We start from the raw sequence: 25,686 nt of genomic DNA on the forward strand, positions 1-25,686 counted from the left end.
TTCGATCTCGGATCCCGTATTACCAAGCTAAGGTCAAATCCACTGCGCCACCACAGGACCCCTGCTGTAAAATGAATGTTGGCCTATTTTCCTTTTTGAAAGTGAGGGGTACAATTTATGTGGGTGATAATGGGTCCTGTTAGTGTCATTAAATGGGAATGTGTTAATATTGTCTGCCCTATCCCTTTGGAATTGAAGACTTGGCAATCCTAGCCTGTGCAGTCTATTTTCATACAGCAAATGTTTCAAATAAGGTACAAGCTTAGTTGCTCTTTGCTGTATTTTTTCAACCCTTGCTGTCTTTTTTATTCAATGGATACCATACTGACGAATTGTATTTGAGTATAGGTCGAACTGTTGATTTATAAATGGCAATGAATGAACAGAGATTAAACTTACAGAAATTGCATCTAAGACATAATAGCTGATAGTTTGCCTTACGAGTTACTTCAGAGACATGCCTGTCAAACCTAAGACTAGAATCAAAATGAACAACAAGGTTACAGACATTTTCAACAGGTAAAATTGAATGCCCAGCAAAATGGTAATAGTGACTTTGTTCTACTTTGCCAAAGTAAAGGACGACCCTACACTTATTTTCGTTGACAAACATGGAGTTAACATTACACCAATTGCGCACTGCATCCAAGTCTTTTTGAAGCAATGAAGCTTCATCTGAATTTGTCAAGGAGCAGTAAAGCTTTACATCATCTGTAAACATTTTAACAGTGGAATGGTGGACAACAAGAGGCAAGTCCTTGATGAAAAGGCAGAAAAGAACCAAACCAAGGCAACTACCTTGTGGAACACCACTTAAAACCATCTCAGCAGAGGACAAAGCATCACCTACAATCACTTTCTGCCTGTTAGATAATCACCAATCCAATTCAACGTTCTGGCACCAAAGTGATATACCTCACACTTTTGAAGTAAAAGCGGAATAGAAATTTTATCGAACGCCTTAGAAAAATCTATACAAATGCAATCAAACATGAGACCTTCATCTGCCATCCTATGGAAGTCAGTAATTACTTCCAAAAGCTGTGTATTACATGAACATTTTTTACGGAAACCATGTTGAGATGGATACCAAAGAACATTTGATTCAAAATAATTTTGTATTCTCTTGAAAATTAGTTTTTCCATAATTCTGCAAAAAATTGAAGTGTTTGATATTGGTCTATAGTTTTTGTGCCACTTTTATACAGGGGTTTGATTATTGTCCATGCCAAAGGACAAGTACCAGACGCTAGACACAGATTATACAAACATGTCAGTGCTTCAGTGAGTACTATTGCAAGTTCTTGGATCATATGATTTGAAAATTCATGAATTTCTGGTGATTTATTTGAGTCAGGATGCTTCAGGACCTCAAAAACTTGTTGATCATCAAAGTCAGAATCATCAAAATCTATTGTGAAATTGGTAGAAAAAATAGGATCAATAGGAGTTTCACTGTGAGGTCATGTAAAAACAGATGAGAAAAGTTTATTAAAACGTTCAACTTTTTCATTATCATTGTCAATATTTGTCTGTGTTTTAGGGTCAGTGAACAAAGTTGAGGATGGGGACTGTGAAGTCTGGTTTTTTCTTATATATATCCAAAACCTTTTTGGGCAACTTTGAGCAGATGCAATGATAGAAGATTCAAGTGCCTCACAATTTGACTGAAGAAGCCTAGTTGCTCTATTTCTTGCTCTTTTATATCTTATCCATGACTCAGTGCTTCTTATTTTAATATGCTCACGCCACCAATAATTTTTTTTTTTTGCTAATAGCTTGTAGAATTTCTTGAGGAAGACTTTGCCTATTTTTATAGAGCTGACTATAAACTATAGTTGGAATAAACTTGTCTTGACCCACTACCAAAGCTTCATGAATCAGCTCAAATACCTCATTAACATTGTATTTATTTCCCTTCAACTGTTCTGTGATACATAATGATAAAATGAAATTTCGGAAAGACTCATAATCACCTTTAGTGTAATTATACTTAAGGATCTGTTTTTGAAGAGTAGAATCATCACCTGAAGATTTTAACAACAGTTTAAGAATGGTGTGATCACTGTTTCCTAATGGAGGTAGGATTTCAATATTTCTAACATTGTCAGGAGATTTTGTTATTACCAAGTCAAGGACAGAAGGAGTCAAATCATCCCAAAATCATGTAGGCTCCTGAATGTGTTGGCATAGGTACGTGTCCTGCAATTTTTGAAGGAAATGATGCTCAAATGAATGATCAGAAAGCAAGGTTATTTGATTTTTCCAATCAATGGAAGGTAGGTTAAAATCACCCACCACTAATACCCTTGAACTAACTGTTGAAACATGTGAAGATATTGTAATAAATTTGCATTATTATTTGGAGATAGCTCATTAACACTAGGACTTCTATACACTGCAACAATTCTAATACTATTTGTAGACCTAGGAAATTTTACATCAACCACTAAACGTTCATTAATGCTCAGAGCTAAAGGATCATTTACATCTGTGTACTTAAGCAACAAATGAACATAAACAAAAATTCCACTTATCTTTCATTAATGATTATTCTACATGGATTGAGAGTGTTTTTGTCAGTATTATTAATGAGGGAAAACCATTAGTGATTGGTTGCATATATAGAAGCCCCAATTTCCCAGATGCCCTTGCATCTTACCAAGCTCTAATTCAGTTGGCTGAACAAGCATCCAATCATAATAATCAGGACTTAATTCTTCTTGGAGACCTGAATCTACCAGATGTCAAATGGGTTGAGGGCTTGGGTTATCAACAAAGCTCTATTGTCAGTAGCCTATTTATTGAATATTTGGGTAGCAATAGCCTATATCAGGTAATTGACCAACCAACCCTGTAAAAGAATAAGCAGATGCAATCCCCACTAGATTTGACAATCACTAACAACCCAGGATTGTTAGGGAATACTAAGTACCTCCCTCCCATTGGTGCCAGTGACCACATCTGCATCTGCCATAACTTGCTGCTTAGTCAACAAACAAACAATTGTATTAAACAAACTTACACCAACTACATCGAAATTGGGGAGATAATACAGGCAGTAGAATAGGACCAACTAATTGTCAAGGGATACACTGAGTTAGCCTAGTGAAACTTTAAGAATACTCTGCTCCAAGCTGAGAGGACTTGCACTTCAAGTTCATTTGTAAGGGACTAAAAACATTGCCCCACCTGAACTGACCTATTAAAAGATCTATGAACCATAAAGAGAAGGCTTTTTCAAAGTACAGGAAAAGCAAATGCACACACCACTGGGATTGTTTTGCAAGAGCAAGGAATAAACTGAGGCAACTGACTAGGCACTTTGTGGCTGACTATGAAGATAACTTGGCTTTGAACATCAAAAGACAACCCAAAGATGTTCTGGAGATGCATATCTACTAAAGATAAGAGTAGACAGACTATTCCATTCCTGTTCAACCCTGACAGAGAAAAGCTGGAAGATCTGGAGGACATTGCAAATTGGCTGAACAGCACATTTGCATCCAACTTCTCAGTGGACCCCACTGATAAGTCACCATATCCTGCCCCCAGGATGGTTGAGCACAAAATGCCAAAAATTATGTCACAATGGATGAAATTAAGAAAGGCTGAGTAAACTGGAGCCAAACAAAGCTAAAGTTCCAGACAGTATACATCCCAGGCTCCTCAAAAAAACTTATAGATGCAGTAGCCAAGCAGCTCTGTTCACTATTCAAGCTTTCTCTTCAGACTAATAGCCAACCTGCAGATTGGCAGACAGCCAGAATTATTTCAATATTCAAGAAAGGATCTAGAACCCAGCCTGAGAACTATCAACCCACTTGCCTGACCTCAGTTGTGGCCAAACTTATTGTTTGGTTAGTCAATGATGCAATCATTGACTTTTAGTGCATATGACCAAGAATGGTTTTTTTTGGTGGTCAGCATTGCTTCAAGAAAGGTATGTATATCAAAACAAATCTATTACTAGCTTATGAATCTATAACTGTTCATCTGGAGTAGGGTTTTCTAGTTGAAGTGTGCCTACTGGATCAAGCTAAGGCCTTTGATAAAACATCTCACCATTACCTGATGATCAAACTGTGAGTATACCAGATAGACAATGATGTAGCCCAGTTGATCCACAGGTTCTTATCTGATAGAATCCAGATTGTTGCTGTATATGATGAAAAGAGGTGACCTCATCTACTCCACATCAGTTCACATTAAGAGTGGTGTCCTCCAAGGGACCAAACTAGTCCCAAAACTGCTTAACCTCTACATAAATGATGCTCCTGATGTGGTCAAGAATGGCTTGCAACTGTATATTGGTCCAGCAGCCTAAACAGAAAGTTTCTCTTCTCTGCAAGAACATCTTAACAACCTCTGTCTATGGTCAATAGCCTGGGCACTAAAGTTCAACCCATGCAAGTCCACATCCTGCATCTTGGTACAAACAACCCCTGCCATAGTCATCACATGATTGACTCTGCAGGTGCCAATATTGGCACCAATACCAGCCCCTTGGCACCCATTCAGAGTGCCAAGGAAGAGTGTGATCTTGGTGTAATCATTGACAATAAGCTTGAATTTTATAGTCACTGTTGGAACCAAGCAGCTATGGCAAACAAGGTCCTTGGTTTGATCAAGCACTCAGTGATAAGTCATAAGCCAAGAATTATCAAGAAGCTTTACACAGCCCTTGTTTGTCCCCATCTTGAATTTGGCATGTTAGTTGCCAGCCTGTACTTTAAGTATGATATATAGATACTTGAGATGGTCCCATGTAGAGCAACCAAGCTCCCTTTTACCAAACAACAAATCTCCTAGAAGCATTGACTAGAAAAGCTTGACCTGCCTACCCTAATGTACCATAGAAAGAGAGGAGATGTCATCCTTGCACTTAAGATAATGACACCCTTAAGCCCATTTTCGATCACACTGAATACACCAGAACATGAAAAATCCTACAAAACTATATCAAAAATTTAGCAGAAAGTGTATTAAGTTCAAATTCTTCACCAATCAAGTTGTTCTACTGTGAATTCCCTCAGCAAATCAACCATATTGGCCAGATCAGTTGACAGCTTCAGGATTGGTGTTGACCATGATTTTTGTGGCAAGTCATTTAAGATATAGTAGGAAGAGCCAGCATCATCTAGCAGGGTATATTGGTTACCACCTTAAATATGTAAATAGTGATCTGTGACATGAATATTAAATCAATGTTACCTGGCACCACCTACAGGCTCTTCAACCTTAGTCACTAGAAGATGCAATTTGAGCTAATTTGAGGTAATCAAAGATCAGTGCCCCCTAGAGCAGGAAGCAGTAGAGGTAGGTACTTCAAAATACCTTCCTGGGGCATTGAATACTTCATTCTGTCAATACATCACTGAAATTTTCATTTTCCTAACCTAACCCTATTCCAAGAGGGCAAAAAGTAGCTAGACTAGAATTTTATAGGTAAACCTTGGCCTGAATATTGGGCATCTTGCCCTATTATGTAGTAAAATTTTTTTACATGCTTCTTTCTGGATAGTAGAGATGCAGCAATAATGCTTAGCATAAAAAAGCATCAAGCAGCTTCATGATGTGTCCTCTAGTTCTTGTTGACTGGTCAGGTTTAAGCATATTTTGTTGCAAGGAATGGGCATGCAGTATTTGGTAAAATGAAAAATTTAATGCCTACTTTTGGTTCTGAAAATTGATGCTTCATATGACAGGAATGTGGATAGTGCAATCTTATCGCTGGAAGAGCCTAAATGACCTAGGCTATCTCAACCAAAGTCATAGCCCGTGTTTAATTCCATATTTAAGCACTTACCAGTAACAATTTCCTTCTTCCTTGACATCTTCAGATTTGGCTTTAGGCTGACTTGGCAGATCCTCATCAATTTTATCCATTATAAGAGAAGATAAAACAAATAAGCTAGCCTAATGCTTTATTAAATTTAAATTCCACTTCGCGTTTCTTAGAAACTGCCATCTATAATCAAAACTTATAATGTTTTATCAATTCTGAGTATTCCTCTCATTAGAACTAGTTAGTTAATTTTTTCTTTGTAAAATTCCCCGCTAAGCGGTGTAAAATATTCTAACAAATGCCCCCTAAGTAAAGATACAGCGTTTCCTTATGATATTATTGTTCAATTCAGAAACGGATGATCTTGATGTTCTGCTTTGTCTCAATTTAGGGCGTTTTGCCGAAACACGGTCAAAATGCTGTTTTTACACATGCTTTAATAATTCCTAATTTAATCCATTAGTGCCCAACGTTCTCATCTTGGAACATCTTACTTTAAAGTTTGTATGGCTAACACGGTAGCAGCTAGGACAAATTTTAGGCGACCCTTAAACTGACATAAGAATCAGAGAAGTTCTCAAATAGTCTGGTTCTCTTGATTTATTTGAAATATGGGAAAAAGTAAGTTTTGAAAGTTATCTGTATCTAATAGAATAACAGGGAAGGCAAGTGGTTGAAACCTCTTGTTTTAGCGTTTTGTTGTTCTATAATCACCGCTCTTCGAATCTATTCAACAATTCCACCAGAATGTCTACAAATAGAGGATGCAGTATCAGTTAACCAAAAGTGTTCCCAACACAGAACGTTGTTCGTTTTGCAGACCTACAATTTTTCACACGTTTTGCAGCAGGCGATCTCTTCTGTTTTGCAGAGGATCCCAAGAAATGTGCTTTTATCAAAGAAGCTGTAACTATGGTAGACGAAATAATATACGATGGGATAGACATTGATATGGCCAATATCTAATTATCTCCCCATAATTTCGTTGTAGTAATAAAAGAAAGTACGGGGGTAATATCGGGGTAGTCAATGACAAAAGGGGGGGGAGACATGGGCAATAAAAAAAAAAAATCTGAATAGTCTTCCAAGTTGTCTTGCAGAGACGACAGAGCTTGAGATAATTTATCTTTGTGAATCAGAGAGCCTACGTCGACCTTATTAATCTGGGTAGTTTCCAACTTCCGCATTATGTTCAGATGAGATAGACGGTGTTTCGCTGGGACTTCGTCCTCGGAAGATAGTATTCTACCCTGCATCTTTCAGTAGAAATAGGAGTTGAACATAAGATTAACAGGCTGAACTTAGTTTTTGAAAGGCAAGAACTAGTTTCTTTTATTTTGAACGGAATAACCTGGGTCCTTCACAAATAGACTTTTAATGGCGAAACAACTACTAGTCTAATAGTTGAAAATTTAGTCTAGCACATGGCAGGTTGATCCTGAGAATGAAACTTTCAGGAGTTAATTCTGTTCGTAACTTAGGATAGAAATCAGACGGACACATTCTATTGGATGCCCATTCCATTAGGAATTCCTTCTGTTACAATTAAAAGACTCCTCCCCAGAGTTATCCAGACATGGAGCAAGCAATAAGCCATGTAGAAGTGTTGTTTATATTTTAGTTTTGTTTAAATTTTTTAGCTTTGTCGTTGTTTTTATTCGGAGGAGAGGCTGGGACGCATTAGTTAGAAAATTAATCAAGACAACTGAATATTTACCATCATTTCTCGTGTACATCTGCGAGTGGAAGCTTCACATGCCTGGAGTGGAAAGGCTAGGAAGCATGAGAAGGGTACCTTCGTAATTTCCATGGTCGAAACCCTAATACCTGAGTTATACGTTCCTGCCTGATGTATACTCTCCCTCCCATCTGCCTAGTAAGTTTCATAAATCGTGAGCTTACTAACGAATTTACAGGTTACTAAAACATGGTAGATATATATTTAATGGCTCATTTTAAAGCTCTTGATCATATTTGTCTGCTTTTTACAAATTTGTCTCAATAGCTCCATCATAAAGTGTCATGTGGCACAAAAATTACATATTTTGTGCAATATAGGTTTTAAGTTGCGAAGCAATAAATTTTGATCGTTTTAAGTTTCATATTCGTTCTTTACTTCCTTCAGAAAAACTTTCTTTTGATTAATTTGTAACAGCCCCCTGACATCCCGAGCTCTAGTCTTTTCTCCTATAACTCTACTAGCAGCCTTTCTAATCAAACATAAAAGGTTGAGGCTGGAAGAAGAGGGGCGGCGGTCGAGATAATTCTTTCAATCGCTACAAACAAAATAAATACAGGAATTACCGATCCTCGAATCTCTAGAATCCTCGTCTAAAACAACTACTTGAGATGCAATTCTTTCACTTGTATTAAAATTAAAGACTTTGTTTACAATAAACGTCAAAACTCTTTAAGGAAACGGGCGAAGAATTGTGGAAAAAATCCAAAAAAGAAAAAAAAATACTATGTAACAGCACACATACTAAACAAAATAGGCCTAACAAACAATTAAGCAAAACAACAAATTGGAATAAAAATTAATCACAATTTAAAGAATTTTACTTGAAACTATAGACAGATAGCATCAGCCCACGTAGAGGATATTATCATTAAGTAAAATATCCACAATGCGCACGTGTTTCTAGTTTAGAACTATACAATCAAAGTATCGTTCAAGAAAAGATATACCAAAGGCACTTTCAAGAAAGACGAATCAAGTTCCCAGGAAATAGAAAAATATTTCACATGACAAAATAGCTTTAAAATTAACCAGTGAGCATTGATCACAGAGGCTGTAGGTGTTTAAAAAAAGTAAATAAATTAAAATTATCTTGAGCATAAATTACCTATAGGAATATTTTATCTCAAGTAAAAGTACATCACTAAATACTGAAACTGAGCTAAATTCGGCTCTTTGTTTGCATTTTAGATATAACAATTTTTTTAGTTACACAAATTTCTCAATGTGTATCACTGCAACAGAAAAAGACATATCAACTTTAGCATCTTCTCAAATAAGAAAACCATTCAATTTTTTTCAAAATAAAATCATATTTCACGTTTTGCGCTCAGGCCAGATCACTTTGCTTATTTAACCAATAAGTACGTCAATGCAGAAGAACTGTTGAGAATAAACGAGGAGAACAACAATTGACAGAGTATATGTTTCTCATGTTCAAATGTAATAGTTTTTTGACATAATGATCTTCCTCAAACTTTTGCTTTCCCTTGTAAAATTCCCACGGTTTAACCGCTTCCCCACCCTTACTGGAAAGTTTTTGCAGAAACAACTATGGGTATTGTTTTAGTTGACATAAATACATTGGTTGCTTAAAAATTTTATACATACCATCACAGAAGCGATGCGTCTTGATTGTAACTAAATAAGGTAAACTAGGCAAAGGAATAACAACACGAACAATAAGAAATATGCCTACAAAAGTAGCGAACCGCGAGTGGTGGGACGAAAAGGTCTACGCATCTCCTGCCACTGAGAGCTACAAAGGCTGCTTTTTCTTTGTATTCGTAACGAATCGATTTTACATTGCTAGATCTAGGCCTCACCAAATATGATGGAATAGCCAAAGACAGTTCCTTTTGGTGATAAGTAGCGAACAATAAGAAGCGATTCTTATTGTTCGGCCCAGGCCCAGGATTTTTCAAACTGGACGCAGAGAGCTGCACCCCTCTCTACGGCGGGCCACTAATAGAAGCATAAAGTCAAGAAGCTAACAAAGTTCGGTTTTGACATACGGATTTATAAATTAGGCAAATAATCTTGTTTTATTTTGGTAACATTGAAATATCAACAATACTGTATAATCTAGGTGCATTTTATCTTCCCCTGTGGAGCTGCGTCATTTCTGCTGCACTTGCAAGTAACAAAACCATTCCTTGGAGCAGGTGTGCCTGAAAAGTTTTATTGCTTTTTTTTGGGGGGGGGGGTCTTATAAAAGCTTCCTATGGGGCGAGGCAATGATTTGGAGGATTCAAACTTTTCCAGAAAAGGCCAGATTTATTCCGGGAACATTAAAAAAATTTGTACAGGTCTACATTTTTGACCTTCAGGAGATGATCAGGAGGTAGATGACTTGGGACTCCCCCTCCCCTATTTTTGGGAGTTTACGAATTCTATTTAACACTGCAGAACCCACATACTTAAAATTAATCAGGATGTTGTTAAGTGCTTGAATATTCAAATGCTCTTACAAATCTATCATAAAAGACGTAGGAAAATTGATGGAAAGTGGAAGCTTCAAATTAGAGTTTATATTGGTATTTATAAAATGTATTTTACACTATTACTTAGTCACTAGTACCATATCTCAGAAAAGTTTTGCTTTCCCGCGCGCATTAAAAATTTTTTCAAAAGCATTAACCTATCTTCAATAAGAAATTATGCAGAGAAACGCTAGAAAGGATAGAAAAGTTTTACCTTGATATAGTACTATATGGCAGAGACATCAATTTTACTGGTGTGAACAGATTACGTTCTGTGCTAAATATCATTACAAGATAAGTATTGTACAGAGCAAACCCAGTAAAATTTCACTATGACAATAGGTAAAAAAAATAAATAAAAACAAAGCAAAGGTAATAATAAAATATAAAACAGTAAAATAAAAAACGCAAAATAAAACTGTCAAAAATATAAAAAGATAAAAATAAAAACGGTAGCAAGATGCTCACTGTAGGTTCTCACGTTTGTCAGTGATTAATGAACGTAATAGGAATTTCTCAAAGGATCCATCTAACGAAACAAAAAAAGGAAATGAGATAGAAAATAACAAAAAACAACTAAGAAACAAAACAAAAAATGAATAAATTCAAGCTTGGTATAATCAGTAACTTCAATTGCATGTTCACATTCAACCATTAAACAGCGGAAATTGAAGCCTGAATTGGTTAATAAGTTTTTTTTGAAAGTCAATCACTATCAAAGGAATTTATGTTTGATTAGCAATGGTAAGGGGTGTTTATCTTACTATTTGTAACTCTTCCAAATTCAACCAGTAAGCCCAGAAGAAAGATACAACGAGTATAAATTGCTAAAAAACACTTATTCCACTTGGGAATTTCTCTCAAAACGCTTATGCATCAAAACTTTAATACAAAATGTTTCTTTGTTTCTACAATATGAAAAGCTTCATTATTTTTGTTTGTGTTAGTACATATAACATTTTAAATAGATACACAGTCATCAAAAATACTCCTCACAAATTCTAGCTTAGTCTGCAACGCAAGATATAAAAAATTAGCAGTTTCCAAGTGTTTTGAACTAACTGTTTTTAAAAGAAAAGTACATTGTTTCAACAAATAAAAAAAAAATCATTTTTTATGCTCCAAATAGGAATTTATGCTGTAATTACAAGTTTACTCTCTCAACTGGATTCCTTTTTGTTCATTTTTCAGGTTACTAAAAAAAAAAAAAAACCGAACGTTTTCCGTAGCTCTGTGAATAGCCAATCCTGCATACATATTATATGTACAAACGAACAAATTTGTTTTTCCATCGCGACTCTCTTTTGGGCGGTGGCAGCTAGACTACCACCAAATTTTGATTCCACCTATACTTTATACAGACAATATTGTTGAAGTTTATGCTAAATTCACAAAAAAAGCGGAACCTCCTTTTTTATTGCAGCAGCTCAGGTTCACTCTCCGATTTTAGGTTTATGGTGCATTTTCTCTGTAAAAACATAAAGTAATTCAGTATCTGTTAAACTTACTAAAAATCAGAGCTGACCAATGGGCGTCCATTATTAATTAAATACAGTGCAGTAGCGTAGCTAGGATTCCATTTTGGGAAGCACCCAATAAATGTTAAGATTGGGTGTCAAATTAGTAAACGAAATTTTTTAGTCAATCTATACTAAGAAACAATAACACATTTCTCATTTCGGCTATACGAGTAACCTTCATTTCTTTATACAATGACATGGATGAGACTTTTGGGACTCAGCTCGGCCTAAGATGTTGAAAAAAGATAATACATATTAGCAAAATGCAACCTCCTCCATTTTTGAACCCTTCCCTGACAATGACCTATATATCTCGTAGAATATAACAACAAATAAGAAACACTACATGTAATCAAGTAATCACGAAATACTGCTCATTTTTACAAAATAACCGCGTAAAGCTGAAATTCCTTCAGGGATTCAAAGGTTAAAAAAAAAAAAAAAAAAAAAAAAAAAAAAAAAAAAAAAAAAATCAATTCATCTCTTTAGATAAAACTTTAAATAAAAGTTATATATCCACCTGTAGTTTAATACTTCTTTACTCCATACGAAAAAAGTTAATAGCTATAAAAGATTATCAAAAATCAACTAAGATTCATGAATAATTTTTTTAGGATATTAAGGGCCTCTACCTTCAGCTCACCATCAAAACAAGGGGGTTTCACCGGAGAGATATTTATAAGAACAATACTTGAATGACTGAAACTCGTTATGTATGTATATGTAATGTAATACTTCTATCCCTCACCAGAAATGTTAATAGTTTAAAAAGGCTTACAAAGATCAACTTTGATCGAACAATCATGACGTTAGGGCATTGGGGGTTTCTGACTCCAGCTCATCATCAAAAACTAGAGGAGTTGAGCTGAAGAGTTTTTTATAAGAATAATATTTGAATGAATAAAACATTGTTAATACTACAAAAAGACCAGCCAAAGACCACAAAACAGCAGGGACAACAGTGGGTGCTGCCAAAACAATTTTCATATAAGTAGCTATTGATTCACTCATATCCGCGTTCACAGAGAACCAAAGAATTGGGTAGTATCGCATTGGGTAGCCTCTCAGTAGTCTGGAAAATAAAAATAGTTTAACAAATTAAGCAATAAATTCAACCGCATTACATTGCCATACAGCTGAAACCAAGAATTTTAAAAGCAGTGATAGAAAAGCCAAGAGCACCAAAAGAAGAAGCTTTGAGGGGCTTTGAGAAAAAACACTGTTTCCATATTAAGATCCCACTAATCCCAGGTAGGATGAATCAAATCGTATTACCAAGTGTAAATGCACCCGCCTTTAAAATCAAATATTCACTATAATTGGTAGCAATTATGATACTGTAATAAATTTTAAAACACGGGCTGGAGCTAGAATCAAGCGGGAATGGAGCCACTTGCAAAGTTTAGACGCAGAATACTTCCCTATAATTCTTTTAATGATTTAGTCGCTATTTTCAACTCAGAATGTCTCAAGATATCCTTTAAGAAAACTTTTAAGATTTTTAGCCCCTTTCACTTAAAAAAAAACCTTGTAGGATATCTTGAAAAGTTTACTAGTTAAACATAGCGACAAAATCCATAAAGGATTTTGTAAAAAAAAAAAATTATATGCATATGAGCTTAGTATTATACCATTTGTCATCTTTAGTAAATATAAGCAGCTGCAAAACAGAAATACAAACAAATGATAATTTATTTTAACTTTTATTAAGAAATTTCTATCTTTATTCAGGACAACTTTTTTATTCCAATGGTAGTGTGGTTGAAATAGCCGGTTCTGTTTGCTAATTTATTTCACTGTGTAATATAGTTTCTAATTTCTGAAAGTTATTCTTCCAGCTAGTCTGGTAATCCGAATCTTGTGAATGGATTCAAAGCTAATAATACCAATGAAAATCATAGGTCACCTTAATAACATCAGTATAATAATCTGGAATTTTCGACTATTTGACCGAGCATTGGCATGACTAATCGTTTATGCGATTCGCTACCGTTACAATGAAACAGTAGCAAACAAAGGCTTATCTTTGTGTTTTTTCTATAAATGTTGTGCGTTTTTCTTTAGTTTTTTTTCACTATATTTTTTCTTCTTCTTGCTTGGATTGTTATGAAGACGCTTTCGCAAAATCTCATTACCGGAATCAAAGTCCAGGAACTATATTTTATAATAGATATTTCAAAATATCTATTTTGATATAGGCCTACAATGATGTAATGATTAACAATTAAAGCTTCACTTTTTCAGCAAGGCTGGAGGAACTTGAAGGTATGCCACTAGTATTGGCTATTAGTAGATAAATAACACATGTATGAAATGACAAAGCGATAAAACAGTCATATATTTTCCAGTGAGAACCAAAAGCTTTGAAATGAGATAAAATAGTAACGAACTTATATATATGTAGGCTACTCAGCAAAGATTTTAGTAATCCTGAAAAAAAACATAAAGATTGCACCTCCCGGTCTAATCCATGACGTGTATTACTATGACCTATTGACTTATGGGCTACTTTCCTTGTTTTATGTTTGTTAGGATTTTTACTTCAGAACATGACAAAGTTACTGCTTTATAAGCGGATGCATAAGCTAAAAATATCAAAAATCCTGTAATTTTTTTTTTTTTTTACAGAATATTGGTATATGAAATTAGAACAGCGTTTTGGAGTATATTCCTTTTGAATCCTCTTAATTTTCCCTTTTTAATGGATTTGACAAATTTGGCTTCTAACAGCTCGTTAATATTGTACTTCACCTTGTCTTGCATGCAGTTAATCCTGTTTTTTAGAAATACAAACTGATTTAGGTTAGTGAATCCGCTGTAATCTCCATTTATTTTTTAAGCATTATAAAGTTCATATATTGTATTCGGATCATCCAAGAAATAACTTACTTTAATAATGCCAGGCTGTCACCTACCGACGCTCCACAAACGAAAGAGAGGATTTTAAATTCTCAGAACTTCACAAGAAAAAAAACACGAAATTACTAAGTTGGTCAAAAACTTATTTCCGTACAGAATGTGATACATACCCTTTGCTTTTACACAAGAGGATATGAATTTTATTTGTTTTGTTTTTTTTTATATATTTTCGTCCTTTTTATAATCAGACAGCTACAGTGTCAAAATCATTTATACAGCAAGACTTAAGACAAGTTTTGAGCCAACATCACAGGTTTTACAGGTCAATATCTGTTTTTATTTTTTACCTAAACAGACCAGATTTCCTTTCAGAAGTTAAGTCACTAATAGTGTACAAAAATGCAAAAAGCTTCAAAAAGCGCGCATCTTCTTTTTAGAGAGGCATTGTCGGATACAGCTAATTTCTTTAAATGACAAGAAGGTTTACAGAACTTTCTCATGAAAAAGATAAGTCATTCCAACACAAACTTACACTTTCTTGTTGTCAATATGGGCCATCATTGTATTATTTATTCATTCGATTATTTTTCCCCTCGCTACTTCATATAGAAAGGTTGAGCTTAGAAACTAGAAAGGGGCCTAATTCGACTGTACACTGACAGTTCTAGAACCCATTTCAGGACCAAAAGTAATTGAACAGCAACCATCACCCTCCTGTGCCCTACTCTGCTACCTGGCCCTCCCTCAACCCACCCCTTTGAATGGTAATGGATAAAAATGTATATGTAGTTGTTCTCTTCACGAAAGTCACATAAGTATACCTACTGAATGGACATCACCCCCAGAGCCCCCTAAAACTATCTAAATTACCTACCATAGATAGGTTTTAGCAGAAAAGTCGACCATGTTTGGTCTTGGTTGTCAAAACAGCTAGGGACAATTAGGATCGTTTACTAGGCCACAATATTCCAAATTTCAAAAGGAGTGTACTCGGGTAAAGACAGGCATAACTAAGTAGATTAACAGACAGTATGCGCAACCCCAATTTCAAAATATGGTATCGAGCTGTAGCGGTCAAGGAGTGTTGGTGAAGGGGGAGTGCAAGTGGACTTCAAAATCCATTTTGGTGGAGGGGACAAAAGTACATTAAAAGACACTGTATGTATTCAAGCCATCGAAACAATATATCTGCACTATCCTGCCAACTGCTTGGGGGATGGAGTTGAAACTTTCAGGTACTGTTGGAAGAAGAGAAGGGTGTGGGGCAAAGAGAATGCAAACTTTATGTCTGAGGGAGCGGATAAAAACATTTTGTACCCAATCCACCTAAGGGATAAGTCCCACCTATGGAAACAATAGTGGACCTTGATTTGCAACTTGGGAGAATGGGCAAAATGAAATCGAAAGACGCCATGTACATCCATATTTTTCAAATAGCATGTCTGCAATAACTAGGATATGGGCTTAGGTCATATAATTGAAACTTTCAGGTTGGGCTAGAGAAGGAAAAGGGGGATGGGTAAGGAGGCTTAAAATTATGTGTCGAGGGAGGGAGGAAAAAAAAGTATGCCTCCGATCCACCTAAAGGTTTCGACTATAAACCCCTATTGGGTCTACATCATGCGTTGCCGGGTTAACAAAATAGCGTTTGCCACTTGGACCTGGATTTCACCTTAGAGAATATGGTTAAAGATGTTTTCTCCCAAATCTGGCAAAAAAAAAAAAAAAAAAAAAAAAAAAAAAAAAAAAAAAAAAAAAAAAAAAAAAAAAAAAAAAAATCAAAAGAGGGCCTAAAAGACAATTTTTAGCACCGATTGGGTAACTTTACAACCTTTTTTGAGTTGTCAGTGAAGAAAAGGGTAACTAGGATTATCCTGGGATGTAGTGAAATTCCCTACCAAGAAGCGCTCAATAAACTTGAAATCCAGTGCATTGAGCAAAGACTGAGCAATCTCATCATGAGATTTGAAAAAGCATTGCTGTCAAACCCAACTCACCGTGTTATTCTCCCCGCATATACCCCACCAAACAGAAAAACCAGACAAAACCCAAAGTGACACCTATACGCACACGAACAAACCGATACTGTAGTTCATTTATGCCACTATTTACGTCTATGTTTAACATGTAATATTGTAATGTTTATTTTTATATATGTTTAACAAGTAATGTTGTGCCATTTTTTACGTCTATGTTTAATATGTAATGATTTTGCAACTGTAAATTAGCCAACAACAACGAAAGTTGCGTAATAAACCGTTCTCCCCCCCTCTCTCTCTCTTAAACCTAGGTTAGTTGTTGACTAGTAGCGTGTCAAAATAAAGTTTTTAGAAGTCGGGCGCTATGAATTTTGTCGAAAATAAAAGAATCATAAGTAATTCTTAGACTTGAATTAAGTTTTTTTTTTAAATTATAGTAATACAAACTTACTCTATATGTTTATCTCCTGTAGATAAAATGTTAATCTGGAATCGAGCACTTACAGCTAAAGGCACGCCGGTTTCCTAAAAAAGAATAAATTCTGTTTACAAAACTTCACAGGTGACTGACTAATCAAAGGGGAAAAGAGGACCGTTTTTTATTACTTCTTTAGCATTCCTTTGTGTTTATCCCAATTTTTTTCCCTTTTTAATTAACCTTAACCCTTTCATTTTCGTGTTGGCTGCAATGATTTAAAAGAATTTCTTAGACTAAACTGCCTTTCCATTTATAAATTTAAACAAATGAAAGTATAGAAAAACGGGTATAATATTTTAAACAAAGACTGTGGAAAAAGTTCTAATATTTTGGCTTCACATCCAGAAAGGAGAAACACTAAGTAAAAGAAACTAGCCCCAGCAAATCAAGAAAAAACAAACAAAAAAAGACAACAACTCAAACGCTATCAAAGACGAAAAGAAAACTTACATATAAATTAAAATCCAAAAACACGTCACAAAGCACAAGACCAGGATGTCTGCTATTCCGAACGTATATTTTTCCATTAATATTCTGAAGAGGACTATTTAAATAAAAATTCAAGATCACGTAGCAAAGCACAATATCAAGATGTCTGTTACTGTAAACCTGTACGTCTCAAATTATGCTTTGAAAAGTTCAGAAGATAATCATCTTCTTAAATTCAAAAGATAATTTGAGACATATATATTTACACTAACAAACATCTAGGTCATGTGTTTTGTGACTTGCTTTTATAGATTGTTTTTATGGCACTTGGTATCTATCAAGTGACATATAGCGATCGCAAATTCTGCAAGATTTTTTTTATTTTTTGCGAGAAAGATGCTTTGTGCAAAGCATTTCTCCATAAATATCAATTGTATTTTACAATATTTAAACAGAAAATGTTACAGCCCTTAATTACATTTGCTACGTGTTTGATACTTTTTGTAAAACAAGAATTCCTCATATCCCTGATTTTTTATGGCACTTGGCATCTACCAAGTGACATATAGCGATTCCAAATTCTATCGGTCGGCTGAGGGTCTGTCGGTCTGTCTGTCCCGGTTTTGCTACTTTAGGCACTTCCAGGTAAGCTAGGACGGTGAAATTTGGCAGGTGTATCAGGAACCAGACCAGATTAAATTTCCCCGGAATCGTTTCCCCGATTTGACCATCTAGGGGGGGGGGGAGTGAGGGGACGGTTAAATTGGAAAAATTAGAAAAAATGAAATATTTTTAACTTACGAAGGTGATCGGATCTTAATGAAATTTGATGTTTGGAAGGATATCGTGTCTCAGAGCTCTTATTTTAAATCCTGAATGGACCTGGTAACTTTGGGGGGTGACCTAAAATCTTTGAAAACGCTTAGAGTGGAGGGATGGGGATGAAACTAGGTTGGAAGAATTAGCAGAAGTCCTAGATATGTGATTGACATAACCAGAACGGATTCGCTCTTTTTGGGGGAGTCAGGGGGGGGGGGTTAATTCTGAAAAATTAGAAAAAATGAGGCATTTTTAACTTACGAAGGAGTGATCGGATCTTGATGACATTTGATGTTTGGAAGGATATCGTGTCTCAGAGCTCTAATTATAAATCCCGCCCGGATCCGGTGACATTGGGGGGAGTTGGAGGGAGGAAACCAGAATTCCTGAAAAACGTGAAAATCGAGGTATCTTACGAATGGGTGATCGGATCTTAATGAAACTTGATATATAGAAGAACCTTATGTCTCAGATGTTCCATTTTCAATTCGAATCGGATCCGGGGACATTGAGAGTTGGGGGGGACCAGAAATCTTGGAAAACGCTTAGAGTGGAGAGATCGGGATGAAACTTGATGGGAAGAATATGCACCAGTTATAGATACGAAATTGACATAATCGGACATAATCCGTTCTCTTTGGAGAAGCTGGGGGTTGCTAATTTGGAAAAATTAGTAAAATTGAGGTATTTTTAACTCAAGAACGGGTGACCGAATCTTAATGAAATTTGATACTTAGAAGAAACTCATGTCTCAGAGCTCTTATTTCAAATCCCAACCAGATATGTTGTCATTGGGGAGAGTTGGAGGGGTAAAACCGGCAATTTCGGAAAACGCTTATAAATATCGTAGATACGTGATTGAGATAACCGGATTGGATCCACTCTCTTTGGAGGAGTTAGGGGGTGGGGTTCAGTGCTTTGGCGAGCTTGGCGCTTCTGGACGTGCTAAGACGATGAAAATTGGTAGGCGTGTCAGGGAGCTACACAAATTGACTTGATAAAGTCATTTTCACCGACTCGACCATCTGAGGGGCTGAAGGGAGAGGAAAAATTAGAAAAATTGAGGTATTTTTAACCCACGAGTGGGCGATCGGATCTTAATGAATTTGGATATTTAGAAGGACCTCGTGACTCAGAGCTCTTATTTTAAATCCCGAACGTCATTAAGCCTCTGATTTTCCTTTTAAAGCAATCTATTGATTCTTAGAATTTTGTTCGAGCTCATACCATATGAGCTCTTGGCTCTTCCGACTTCGTCACAAGTGCCATATGAGCTCTTAGCTTTTTTTTTAACATGAGTTTTCTTTACGTTTTTCTATTTTGTATAGCTTTTGTGTCACTGTCTCTGTTTTGCTTGAGTCAGTTTCTTATTTTCTCTTGACAAAGGCTTCCAGATGTGAAGTATACAAATTCGGATCTTTTATATTATTAAGTTTACTTTTTATTATTTTTTTCGACAGTCTTTGTTTAACAACTTCTTTACCATGTCTCTGCGTTCTCTCGATGTTTATCAGTTTTCAGTTCATTTTAACCATTCTTTCTTCGTATTGGCAACAATAATTCAAAAGGTATTAGTTAACACTTTATAAAAGCCGTATTTACAGCTCACTTTCCTAGTTAAACAGAACACGCTCTAACGATTGGCTCATTACATATCTTAATATTTTATAAGGGCATAATTATAATTAGAAAAAAACACTACATGAAAAAAAGGGAGAAAAATGAAAGAAACATTTGACAAACTTTTGTTGTTGTCTTTAAAGATGTTCAATAAGATAATTCAGGCACAAACACAATCCAAACACAGACATCCGAAATTTTCGAGCAACTTAACAAAGTTTAGAATATAGGCTCCAACCTCACAAAACAGCGATAGATTCCTCTCTAGGGTGTAATAAAAGATCAGAAACTATATAAACCAGCAGTTGCAGGACATTAATCATCATCTTTTTACCAAAGAGTCGCGTATCAGAAAGAAATAAGAACAAACTAAACTTTAAGCATAAAAAAAGACATAAGAGTGACTAGCGAAAAGTAAATTTTCACCTAGAACGGAAGTAATACTTACAGGTTCCATGTCAATGTGGAACATGTGGTCAACATCATTTGGATCAGGAACACCCAGAACCTGTTCTCTCAGCCAAGGATCTCCGTGAAAGAATCTTGGGAAGCTGACAAAAGCAGGGGCTCCGAATCTACATTCAGAACTATCCTGTAGCCCATTCGGCACAAAGAATTCATCGCCGTTAGTGCGGTTGGCTGAGAAGCACCAATTGTCAGGGTTGCTGCTGGCGTTAGCGAACAAATCTGGTGAGCCCCAGTAGCGATAACCTTTAACACCAAATTTTTCAATATCTTCTTTGTAGTCTAGTTCAACCGATCTAAATAAATAAAATATTATCGTAATTTGAAACGAAATAAGAATTACAAATACAAGTAAACAAGTTGACAGAGATAAAAAAAATATTCAGGTTAAAAAACACTTATTTTGAATTTGCAAAGTATATTCCCGGTGAAAAGAACTATCATTCCATTGTGGAATTAGACAACAAAACATAGTACATCACATGACATCTGACTAAAAAAAAGAAGAAAAAAGAACAGAATACGGCAATAGACTTTACAATCCCTACTGGCGGTGCTGATCTCCCATTTCTTGGTCCTTCAGCCAGAAAGTGTAACATGGGGCTGGGGACCGACCAACCTGTGCTTTCGCACAGCCTTCCTCTTTACCTTCCCCAGATTTCTTCAGGTACCCATTTAGAGCTGGGTCGACTCTGGCTGAGCTTAGAGTCACGACACTGACCCCCGTCCTAAACCAAATAATTTCCCTAAAACTTCCAAAAATTTCAATAAAGAGCATCTCTAATGAAAACTTTTTTTTGTCAAAGTAATTTCGGAATAAATTTTAAAGCAGAATCAACTAAAGCACAGATAGTTTTACTTGTGAAGTATAATTTGAGATGAAACTCATGCAGGAGCTCCGTTAATTTTAATAAAAAGAATGTTAAAAACGCTTACCAATGTTCATTTGCAAATTCCAGCGTTAGTTTGTTATTTTTATGCAAGTTTTCATTTTAAAAAGTAATATTTTTATGCACATTTATGTAAATATTGAAAAAAGAACTGGTAGCTCATCTTTTCAAAAATATTTAACGGAAAAAAAAATACCGTCTGCAAATTGCCAAGAAATCATACCAAAAAAACCCTACCCCAAAATTATTCTGCAGAAAGAACGACCCTGCACAAAACCAATTCAACATAACAACGAAACTTACAGTAGCATAGTCAGGGACTAGCTACGATAAAGGCTAATTGAAAAATTGAGATTTTTTTTTTAGTATTTGATTTTTTAGTCAGGTTGATTTTCCAAATTTCAGATATGCTTCCGATGATGCCTATTCATAGTACTCAGTTGTGCACCTACTTAAAAAGTAACTAGGCTAAAAACGACAACTTTTCAGAAGAGCTAGCCACATTCATACACACAGACGAAACTTCAATTTAAGCTGCCGTTGAAACACAAAAGGGGAGGGAAGGTATGGATTGAATTCCCCCAGGCTCCCCGCGAGATTGATCCAAATGAACTTTTACGAAAATTTAACGCCTTTGGACCAAAACAACACTAGTTGCGGGAATTGACCCCCAACCAGGAAAATTATGCCCTAACGAGGATAGGCTAGGTATAAAAGGAAGGACCTGCCCCGGTGCTGTGAGATGGTTCGGGATCTCTGCTCGTAATAAGTTCCTTTCTCCGTCCCTATCCCCGACAGGGAAATCCAGCTTGAGTGGTCTCATAGTAACATAGTGGCATACTTTCAACACTAGTGGAACGGGTGGACCTTTCACGAGTTTTCCTAACCAAAACTATGATAAGGCCTGAGCATGATTGGAAAAACGAACACAAATTAAATAATAAAAAAAAAACAAAATATTTTTTCAACTAAAAGTAAAGAGCAGCACTAACACGGTAAAACGAACAGAAATTATTCGGTATATGACAGGAACTGCTCCCTCCTCAATATCTGATTTTTAGGCTGAAGTTTTACTTTTGTCCTAAATCTTTAAGAATGAGTGCTCAAAAACAAGGGCTGTTAAATTTGAGTGAGACGTATTTTTGAAGTACTATAAAACTTAAGCGTAAAGAGCAAGGGGGAGGGAGAGGGAGCAGTCCCCTGAAATAAGAAATAAATAAAATCCGATTTAAGTTTTAATGTTGCTCCTTGATTATAGTTAAGTTAAATAAGAAAAAACAAATTATTTAAACTGAAAGTAAGAAACAACAATAAAACTTGAAACGAACAGAAATAATTGCGTATATGAGGGGGTTCTCCCCTCCTTAGTACCTCACTCTTTACTCTAAAGTTTGACTTTTAGTTCCAATTATTTAAGAATGACTCCTGATACACAAGGACCGTTTAAGTAGAATTATAAGCTTTTTACAAATCCAAAAAAAAGAGAAAAAACTGTAGCGTAAAGAACGGGGTACTAAGGAGGGGGCAAACCCCTTACATACAAGATAATTTCTGTTCGTTTTAAGTTTTAATGTTGCTCCTTACTTTCGGTTGAAAAAGACTTGTTTTTTTTTTTTTTAATTTAATTTCTGGCAGTTTTTTAATTAATGCTGGAATATTCAACTAGAAACCAATTCAAAATTCCCTTCCCCCACGAAAACTCCTCCATGGAAAGATCCTCGCATGTAAGTAACCCCACAAGACCCCCCCCCCCCCCCGAAAATATATTTATCTTTCCTAATAGTCAAGAATATATGTAAGCAATGGGCAAAATTCATAATTTACAGCCCTTCCCCCGGAGGCTGAGGGGGGTCAAGTTAGATCTTTCGACCATGCTGAAAGAATGACTATCTCAAAATTTTGATCGGACAATTTTGGGTAAAAAAGGGGTCGAAAAGTGGGATAACTGCCCTCCAATATTTTTGTTCACTCAAAGAGGACACTAGAACTTTTGATTTCCGATCAAATGAGCCCCCTCCCGATCTTCTAGTATCACTGGTTCGATACCATCACCCCTGAAAAAAAAACGAATCGTGACGGAATACGTATCCATGACCCTGCTTCTGGCAAAAAATTCAAAATTCCACTTCTTTGTAGAGTTCTCTGATATCCTGAATTTCATGGTGTGAGTGTTTTCATTGAGAACAATTGATTTCTTAGGGGTGTTTTAAAGGCCATACCCAGGGGAGGGGGTACCGGTTTGAACCCCTCCCCCCCAGAAATTTTCGTCCGAATCGTACAAAAATAACAAAAATGCATATAAACAAATTTTTGCAAACAGCAACCTGGATAATCACTAATCTATTGCAGTCAGTGGGTCATACGTTGCGGAACTTGTAATTGTGAAACAGGAAACACTTACTTAAACTTAGATCCTCCTACGCCTGGGGGCGCATAGGGCAGCGACGGTTGACCTCCAACTTGACCGATCTTGTGCCAAAGACCATAGTTTGTTCAGAGTGGTTCGAAGACCCGTTGCCTCATTCTAAAAGGATCGACCAAGTGTGCTGCGTTGTTTTCCACTCCTTTTAATGCCGGATGGGGCCCAACACCATAAATCGTGTCGGAGGTGTCCTCCACTCATGCGGGTCATATGCCTCCAATACTTCCGTCTTCTCATTCTGAACTCGTCGGTCACCAGTGGTTGTTCAGTATCAGCCCTTATCTGGGCGTTCGTTACTCTATTGGTCCCATGTTAGCGCAAGGATTCTGCACAGGCAATTATTCTCGAAGCCAAGTAGTCTTTTCTCAGCATTCTTTGAAAGGCTCCAGGACTTGCATCCATATAAAACTACAGAGAATAAATTACTCCTATACAATCGCAACTTCAACTTCTGAGAGTAGTATCTACATTTCCAAACATTCTTCACCTGAGAAAATGTTCCACCTGCATACGTTATGCGTATCAAAACTTCTCTATCATAATTCCCCTATTGTACTACCGAGGTACTTCAATTCTCTGACCTCTTCTATATCAGTGCCTTCGTATCGAATCCCAGATGCAATGGTCGTCACAACTGCGTTTGACATACTTTTAGCTTTATCAACATTAATCTTCAGGCCCATAGAGGCAGCTTTCGCTGCTAGTTCATTCAGATTATGTTTAATGCCCTCTTGGCAGTGAGCGACGAGAACAATATCATTAGTAAAATCGCAGTCGTGTATTTGACGCTCGGGGCTTAGTTGTATGTCTCCTCTATAATGGCAAGCTCGAGGCACAAAATCTATAAGTATTGCAATAATATTAAACATCCTTGACGTACACCGGACTTGATAGGGAGCCACTTTGAACGCCCATTCTCCGTCTGGACTGCAAAAACCTGTTCAGCATATAGGGCTTTAATCATACTCGCAATTTTCGGAGGCATTCAATACGCTAGGAGAATTTTCCACATTGCCTCTCGGTGCACAGAGTCAAACTCTTTAAAGAAGTGTATAAACACTAAAATAATCTACACTTGCCATTCGTTTGATTCCTCCAGCAGAACCCGTAAGCTAAATATCAGGTCGCAGCAAGAGGGATTTGGACGGAAACCATGTTGCTCATCCCTTAAAAATAAGTCCACTTGAGTCTGGATTCTACTAAGCATAATCTGACATAGAACTTTACTTCCGACTGTTTGGAGTGTGATACCTCACCAGTTATCACCTGATATTTTTCGACCTTTCTTGAAGAGTTTCACGATAATGCCATTATTCCAATCAGGAGGGACAGCCTCGTCGTCCAACACCTTACCAAGCAGCTTAAATAGTGGGCCAGTGAGAGCTTTTTTAAAAGACCACTCGTTGTCTTGCAAAGTTGCCTGTCAGTACTGCTACTCCGGAAAGAAGCTGCTCTACACTCAGAAGATTAAAAACCTGGCTAAGAAAACCAAGGGGACAAGAAAGGCTGAGTGGTTTAGCCTTACTCGGCATCCATAGAAACATTGATGTCTGCCACGAAAAAGTCATAGAAGTTTTTGCAGGGAAGAAAAATCGTCGTTGAGATTTCCTGTTGTAGGTAGTTAGTTTTCTTGACAAAAACTCTTGGTCAGCTCTGTAGATATGTTATGAACTGAAATACTTAAATACTTGGTTAATGTTCTTACTTGAATACTTGGTTAAAAATCCGTTACTTATACTTATACTTATTACTTATATCCGTTACTAATACTTGGTTAAAAATCCGTTAATGTTAAAAAAAAGTCTACCCAGTGGACGTGTCCTCGTTCGCAAGGGGCAGACTGAAAGTCTCCACGGTTGACCGTTAGACTAAGGCCACGGGAAGAACTTTTTTTTTGTAAATCTCCCCCCCCCCGAACGAAAATTCTGGGTAAGGCCCCGGGTGTTCCCCCCTTTTCAAAAATTGGGCAAATTTTCTCAGGTTCGTAACTTTTGATGGGTAACATTAAACTTCATGAATTATATATATTCTGAACAAGCATCAAAATTCGATTCTTTTGATGCATCTATTATTATCAAGACTCTGTTTCTTACAGTTTCAGTTACTATTGAGCCGGGTCACTCTTTACTTACAGTTCGTTACGACAAACTGTTTGAAAAAAAACTTGTTTTTATACTTGTTTCATTTTAATGGTGA

General features: G+C 36.3%; 2 protein-coding genes across 2 annotated transcripts in view; both read right to left on the reverse strand.

The window, feature by feature from the left end:
* The window catches only part of LOC136032092 (set1/Ash2 histone methyltransferase complex subunit ASH2-like), a 57,235-nt gene extending 51,276 nt beyond the window's left edge, over positions 1–5,959 (reverse strand). The window contains exon 1 of the mRNA XM_065712232.1: positions 5,810–5,959. Coding sequence (XP_065568304.1) covers positions 5,810–5,889 — 80 coding nt within the window. The 5' untranslated portion in view covers positions 5,890–5,959. The remainder of the gene's footprint in view (positions 1–5,809) is intronic.
* A 2,179-nt stretch (positions 5,960–8,138) lies between these two features.
* LOC136032093 (protein croquemort-like) overlaps positions 8,139–25,686 on the reverse strand; it is a 64,830-nt gene continuing 47,282 nt past the window's right edge. Inside the window, exons 6-8 of the mRNA XM_065712233.1 lie at positions 20,162–20,474; positions 16,819–16,892; positions 8,139–12,601 (exon numbers count right to left, since the gene is read on the reverse strand). Coding sequence (XP_065568305.1) covers positions 12,331–12,601; positions 16,819–16,892; positions 20,162–20,474 — 658 coding nt within the window. The 3' untranslated portion in view covers positions 8,139–12,330. The remainder of the gene's footprint in view (positions 12,602–16,818; positions 16,893–20,161; positions 20,475–25,686) is intronic.

This window comes from Artemia franciscana, chromosome 10 (assembly GCF_032884065.1).
Source record: "Artemia franciscana chromosome 10, ASM3288406v1, whole genome shotgun sequence".
Classification (NCBI taxonomy): Eukaryota; Metazoa; Arthropoda; class Branchiopoda; order Anostraca; family Artemiidae; genus Artemia; species Artemia franciscana.